The 7,629-nt window shown below is 42.1% G+C and overlaps 1 protein-coding gene across 1 annotated transcript in view; it reads right to left on the bottom strand.

Annotated features, from left to right (window-relative positions):
• Positions 1-296: 296 nt before the first annotated feature.
• Positions 297-7,629, bottom strand: part of LOC123993889 (ATP-sensitive inward rectifier potassium channel 1-like) — a 7,905-nt gene continuing 572 nt past the window's right edge. Inside the window, exon 2 of the mRNA XM_046296360.1 lies at positions 297-2,021. Coding sequence (XP_046152316.1) covers positions 890-2,011 — 1,122 coding nt within the window. The 5' untranslated portion in view covers positions 2,012-2,021 and the 3' untranslated portion in view covers positions 297-889. The remainder of the gene's footprint in view (positions 2,022-7,629) is intronic.

Raw genomic sequence — 7,629 nt, 5'->3', positions numbered from 1 at the left:
CCCCTTAAAATATTTAGATGCACTATTGTAAAGTGGCTGTTCCACTGATGTCATAAGGTGTCCTCTGCAGCAGAGATAATGCTGGGTATTCCTTTCCTTTGGCGGTCCTCATGAGAGCCACTTTCATCATAGCACTTGATGGTTTTTGCCACTGCACTTGAAGAAACTTCAAAAGTTCTTGAAATTGTACGTATTGACTGAACTTCATGTCTTAAAGTAATGATGGACTGTCATTTATCTTTGCTTATTTGAGCTGTTCGTACCATAATATGGACATGGTATTTTACCAAATAGGGTTATCTTCTGTATACCCCCCCCCCCCCCCACCTGGTCACACAACTGATTGGTTCAAACACATTAATAAGAAGGAAAGACATTCCACAAATTAACTTTTAACAAGGAACACCTGTTAATTGAAATGCACTCCACGTGACATTCCAGGTCCCTTCATGGTTGAGAGAATGCCAAGAGTGTGCAAAGCTGTCATCAAGACAATGGGTGGCTATTTTGAAGAATCTCAACTATATATTTTATTTATTTATTTAACACGTTTTTGTATACTACTTGATTCTATATGTGTTATTTCATATTTCATAGTTTTGATGTCTTATTCTACAATGTATAAAATTGTACAAATAAAGACTAAAACCCTTGAATGAGTAGGTGTGTCAAAACTTTTGACTGTACAGTAAATCCTACTTAAAATTAAATAATACAATTTTAAAGTATGAATGCAGGAAAATCAGGTTTGTTCAGATTTTTTTTTTTTTTACAGTGTTGAAACAAAAGGGCTATCCTATGGGCATAGCTGAAGAACCCTGTTGGAACCCTTTTCTTCTAAGAGTACAACCTATAACTGGCTTCTATTCCACATATTCTCTCCAAAAGCTCACATCTTGGTCATATTAGGTTGTTCTAAGTTATCAATCACTTCAAATTCCCCGTTGTCAATTCCGTCAATGGTGTGGAGGTGGTGTCCCTTCATGTTGTGGAAGCAGTAGGCACAGTGTGCAGTAGCCACGGGTACTACCTTGGAGAAGTTGGAGAAGTTCACTCTGTACTTGCCCTCTTTGTTGCGGGAGATGATGGGCAGGAAGTTGTAACCCCACATGATTTCCTGAGGGATGAAGGAAGTCCTGACCTGGCAGGCTGAGTTGGTGGACTCGGTTGTGCCGTCCAGAAAGACCACCAGCTCAAACTCTTGCTTATGGAGTGTGTCTACTGCCATCTCAAAGAAAGGGCTAGTATTGTCAATCACATGGTAGAGTGTGAGAGGGCACACAAAAAAGAGGTTGTCCTTCCCAGCGTCCACCACGAACTCAATGTTCACCTGGTCCATGATGATTGTCTCCCCGTCGGGTTTGATGGTTGTCCTCAACAGCTTGCCGTAGATCTGGCTCCCGATCATCAGGGTCTTGCGCAAGTTGGCCACTCTTATCATGAGGCAAAGGAAGTCCTTCTTAGGACAGATGACAGCCATCTCACTGAATGTGATGGTCTTGGCCCTTTTCTTAGGGATGGAGATCTTGGCCAGGATGACTCCACACATGAAGCAGTTGATGATGTTACCTATGAGGTACTGGATAATGATGAGGGTTACAGCACCAGAACAGAAAGGGGTGATGGCACGTCCACCGTAACCGATGCTGGTCTGTGTCTCCAGGGAGAAGAGGAATGCTGTAATGAGATTGTAGACGTTGTCCACACAGGGGATGTGGCCTTTCGAGGGGTTCTGCCACGTCAGGTCCCCGTTGTTCCGGGCGATCCAGAACCACAGCAGTCCAAATATGAACCAGCTCAGGGTGAAGGAGGCGATGAAGAAGAAGAGGACAAAGCGCCAGCGGAACTCTACGAAGGTCGTCCAGAAGTCCAAGAGGAAGGCAAAATGGTTGCCGTACTTCACGTTGCCGAATTCAATGTTGCAGCGCCCATATTTGGTCACCAGCCGGGTTCTGCAGATTCTTCGCTCCACCAGGTGGTCATGGATACGCTTCCGGATGCCAAACACCATTTTCTGGGACCTGTAGAGAGAAGAACAATTTGTTTGTGAAATAGTTTGTTTTACGACCTTTAATTCTTAAACACAAGGTAAAAGTCCTGCTGACCTTAATTATCATCAAAATATCATTATATGAAACAACTTAGTAGTACAAATACATACCTGACCCAGCCATTATTCTTGTTACTTAACTGTAAAGTGTTGCTCTAGTTACTAGCAGTTGCTATGCATCACTTGCACATTTTCATCTGCACTTAAATCCTGTAATCCTGGGTACATGCCATAGCTAAGACTCAGATGATTTTACCATCATCCATTAGCCTTTATTATGTTTAAATCAGTGAGTTTGACTGTAAAATGTCATATTTTGTATTGACCCATAAACTAAATTAGTGTCAATGAGTTTGTTTAGTGTCTCTTGCACAAGGGTAGGCCTGGTTTAGGAGATTATTGGGACATAGCCACAGTTGTAAATGTGGTTGGTATTGGTATTTGGGCTGAGATATGCAGGTGTAGACCTGGTTTATATTAGTTGTGGGACTCAGTCAAAAGTGTAGACCTGGTTTGTAGGCGTACTGGGGTTGAGGTACAGGGGTAGTCCTGGTTGTACAGTTCATGAGTATTCAGGCTTTGGCACATTTAGAGATGGCTTAGTTAACTAATTGGGTTCAGGTGCAGACTTTGTAGTTATGTAAATTGGAGCTGAAGTACAGGTGTAGACCTAGTTTATATGAATATTGGGGATGAAATGCAGAAATACAGAGGTCACGTGACTAAGATATGCAAATAAAAGGGTTGGAATGTGCAGCCAATAGCTGGATATGGTGTCTTGGTCTCTTGGGGAATACAGGCCTACGTAAAGTGGGTAACAGGGCTGAGGTAGGCAAGTAACAGGGATGAGATGTATAGGCAAAGACAATGTCAGAGATACTGCATGGTTGATTTCTGCACAATGTGCGTGCTGTAGTAAAGTGGAGCTGTTTTGTTCAAAGTAATTATGTCCTATGCCAATTGTCATGATGAACAGAGTTTGGAACCCCTTTTTTTAAAACTGCTACAGCATGAAAAGTATTGATTTCGATACTCACATGGATGACAATATTAAAGGTCGATCTATGGTTGACAATATGTATTGTGAAAGCTGATTTGCATGTATATGAACTAACCTATTAAGATTGTAAAATGTGAAAAACTTCAATAAACTTTTTTTTAAGCACAGGAACTGGGGTCTATAAGAAACAAGTAGGGAAGTTAGGTCTAGGATATGTGTGTATCAGAACTTGACTGTATCAATATTAGGGTATTGGTATGTGGGTGTTAGGGTTAGGGCATTGTGCAACAGGGCTGGAGTGCATGGGTAATTGGGTTTGGTGTGTGGGTAAGCAGGCTGTGGTATACTTCAGAAAGTATTCACACCCCTTGACTTTTTCCACATTTTGTTGTGTTAGAGAATGAATTGAAAACAAATTAAATTGAGATTTTGTGTCACTGGCTTACACACAATACCCCGTAGTGGAATTATGTTTTTCAAATTGTTTACAAATGAATTAAAAATGAAAATCAGAAATGTCTTGAGCCACTAAGTATTCCACCCCTTTGTTATGGCAAGCCTAAATAAGTTCAGGAGTAATAATTTGCTTAACAAGTCAAATCAAATCCAATTGTATTGGTCACATACACATATTTGGCAAATGTTATTGGGGGTGTAGTGAAACACTTGTAATTTTCAATTGCTCTAGGGGGTGCGAACCAAGGATCCAATTCGGGAATGTCGTATTCCTGATCATAATGCTGGTGAGTTACCATAGCTCTGATATCCAAAAGTTGTTTCTGGGCTGTATGTAATAACACAAAAAATGTTCTGGGCTAATAATATAAGAAATAACACACAAAAAAACAAAATACTGCAAAGTTGCTTAGGAGCTAGAAGCAGAGCTGCCATGTCTGTCGGCGCCATCTTTCACACGTCACATAATAGGTTGCATGGATTCCCTCTGTGTGCAATAATATAGTGTCTAACAAGATTTTTGAATGACTACCATCTCAGTACCTCACACATATAATTATTTGTAAGGTCCCTCAGTCGAGCAGTGAATTTTGAACACAGATTCAAAGACAAAGTTCAGGGAGGTTTCGCAAAGAAAGGCACCTATTGGTAGATGGGTAAAATAAAAAACAGACATTGAATCTCCCTTTGAGCATGGTGAATTTATTAACTACACATTGAATGGTGTATCAATACACCCAGTCACTACAAAGATACAGGCATTCTTCCTTACTCAGTTGCCAGAGAGGAAGGAAACCGCTCAGGGATTTCACCATGAGGCCAATGGTGACTTTACAACAGTTAGCGTTTAATGGCTGTGATAGGAGAAAACCGATAATCGATCAATAACATTGTAGTTACTCCACAATACTAACCTAATTGACAGAGTGAAAAGAAGGAAGCCTGTACAGAATACAAATATTCCAAAACATGCATCCTGTTTGCATCAAGGCACTAAAGTAATACTGCAAAAAATGTGGCAAAGAAATTATCTTTTTGTCCTGAATAAAAAGTGTTATTTTTGGGGCAAATCCAACACAACACATTACTGAGTACCACTCTCCATATTTTCAAGCATAGTGGTGGCTGCATAATGTTATGGTATGCTTATAATGGTTAAGAACGGGAGATTTTCTGGATAAAAAATAAACGGAATCAAGCTAAGCACAGGCAAAATCCTAGAGGAAAACCAGGTTCAGTCTGCTTTCCACCAGACACTGGGAGATGAATTCACCTTTCAGCAGGACAAAAAACGAAAATACAATGCCAAATATACACTGGAGTTGCTTACCGAGATGGCATTGAATGTTCTTGAGTGGCCTAGTTACAGTTTTGACTTAAATCGTCTTGAAAATCTATGGCAAGACTTGAAAATAGCTGTCTATCAATGATCAACAACCAATTTTGATGGAGCTTGAATTTTTTTTAAAGAATCGTGAGCAAATGTTGTACGATCCAGTTGTGCAAAGCTCTTTGAAACTTACCCAGAAGGACTCACAGCTGTAATCGCTGCCAAAGGTGATTCTAACATGTATTGACTCAGGGGTGTGAATACTTACGTGAATGAGATATTTCTGTATTTCATTTTCAATAAATTCATTTTCAATACATTTGGTTTTCACTTTGTTATTACGGGGTATTTTGTAGGTAGGTGAGAATATGTCATCCATTTTGAAATTAGGTTGTAACACAACAAAATGTGAAATAAGTTAAAGAGAAATGTAGGTATTAGGGCTGAAGAATATAGGTAAATGTCTGTTAATTTTATTATAGGCAGTGCACTAGATATTCCCATCGGTCACAATTGTGACCAAGAGTAAAACACACTTTTTTACATACTTTTCAGTATAAAAAAACTATATGGAATATAGTGAAACTATGCGGAATATTTGGGAACAAATGGGATAAATTCTGTAATCCTGGACACAAGCCATAGATAAGACCCCAAGTCATTACAGAAGAAAATTATTTGTTGAAATATTTCGCTCCACTGGCCCAAATCAGTCAGATAACCATACCCTCCCTAAAACTAGCCTACTACAACCATATAACTGTCATGTTCTGACCTTAGTTCCTTTGTGATGTCTTTGTTTTAGTATGGTCAGGGCGTGAGTTGGGTGGGCAGTCTATGTTCTTTTTTCTATAATTTGGTAATTCTGTGTTTGGCCTGGTATGGTTCTCAATCAGAGAAAGCTGTCAATCGTTGTCCCTGATTGAGAACCATACTTAGGCAGCCTGTTTTCACCCTTGAGTTGTGGGTGATTATATTTTCCATTCAGTGGTTTTTCAGCACCATACAGGACTATTCGTTTGTAGTTTTATTGTTTTGTTTCAGTGTTCAATTATTTTATTCAAGAATATGGACACTTACCACGCTGCGCATTGGTCCTCCTCTTCTTCCACCTATGACGACCATTACAGAATCACCCACCACCAAAGGACCAAGCAGTGTGGTATGGAGCAGCGCTATCTGGAGGAGGACAACATGGGACGAGATAGAAAGGTGGTCGTTCGACCCAGGGAGAGTGCCGGAGCCCGCCTGGCATTCTCTGGAACAGTGCGAGGAGGGATACCGGAGAATGGAGTTGGCACTGCGGTCAAGGAAGCCCGAGAGGCAGCCCCAAAAATGTATTGGGGGGGGGGGGGGGGGGGGGGGACACGGGGAGTATGGCTAAGTCAGGTAGGAGACCCTTCACGTCGGAGCTGCCAGAGTCTCCCACCGGTCCGGTGCTGCCGGAGTCTCTCGCCGGTCCTGTGCTGCCGGAGTCTCCCGCCGGTCCAGTGCTGCCGGAGTCTCCCGCCGGTCCGGTGCTGCCGGAGTCTCCCGCCGGTCCAGTGCTGCCGGAGTCTCCCGCCGGTCCGGTGCTGCTGGAGTCTCCCGCCGGTCCGGTGCTGCCGGAGTCTCCCGCCGGTCCGGTGCTGCCGGGAATCTCCCGTCCATATGGGACCCATTGCTAGGGTCCCCAGTCCGAGGTCGGCGGCGAGGATCGTCTCTCTAAAGGCTCCACGGAGGCGGGTAAGGAAGCGGGCAAAGACTATGGTGGAGTGGGGTCCACGTCCCGCGCCAGGGCCACCACTGCGGACAGACGCCCACCCAGACCCTCCCCTATAGTTTCAGGTTTTGCGGTCGGAGTCCGGACCATTGGGGGGGTGGGGGTACTACTTAGGCAGCCTGTTTTTCACCCTTGAGTTGTGGGTGATTACATTTTCTGTTCAGTGTTTTTTCAGCACCATACAGGACCGTTCGTTTGTCGTTTTATTGTCTTGTTTCAGTGTTGGTCCTCCTCTTCTTCCACCTACGACGACCGTCACAGAATCACTTCATATAAACTGGCACTCTCATATGAATCGCTGGTAGGTTATAGAAGAAGCGTTTGATGGATGGAAGTGTTTGATGGATGGTCTCTAGCAAGATTAGTGGCATAGGAGCTTTCTGAATAAATCTGTCCTGTGTTGCTGCCAAACTATGCCAAATAGTTGGATGGTGGTGCGCTTGTTAGGAAGTGTTAAGTCAGTGCCGTAAACCGGTGAGTTTGTTTCTATGCTCAAAGCTTTGAAATGTCCTATATTTCACAAACAGAAATCCGATAGTCACGCACTATTCTTTGTTGTGAAGCTTTTCGCATTGTATCTCGCAAAGCATTTCAAACCTATTCATTATCTCTTACACATTGTTACTGTAAGGTGATATAACAAATGCTTAGATCATCGTGAGGTTTACTTTGATACGATGCTTGGCTGATGCTTTTCAGTAATCTAATTTTGAAATTGAGTAATCATTTTATTAGTACTGTGCGGTTCAGTTGTAATTGTCAATAATATTGTAACTCATCAGCAATTAATGTTTTCCCCAGGAAAACGTTATAACACAGTGTACTGCAACAAATGCCAAGGTAATAGGGGCCATTACCACTCTTGTAATCATTGGTTTGTGAATAATTGCAATGTTATGACTACACTTATTCACATTTTGATGTAAATTATTCACTTAATATTTACGTGGTATAATTTACGTCTACGGTGAGAGGTCAGAAAGTTCACTAATTATTTTCCCCTTTTGCGAGAGGGACCATGGCGACTGTAA

This window comes from Oncorhynchus gorbuscha, linkage group LG13, assembly GCF_021184085.1.
Source record: "Oncorhynchus gorbuscha isolate QuinsamMale2020 ecotype Even-year linkage group LG13, OgorEven_v1.0, whole genome shotgun sequence".
NCBI lineage: Eukaryota > Metazoa > Chordata > Actinopteri > Salmoniformes > Salmonidae > Oncorhynchus > Oncorhynchus gorbuscha.
The sequence above is the reverse complement of the archived record's forward strand: the minus strand, read 5'-3'. Positions and strand labels throughout refer to the sequence as shown.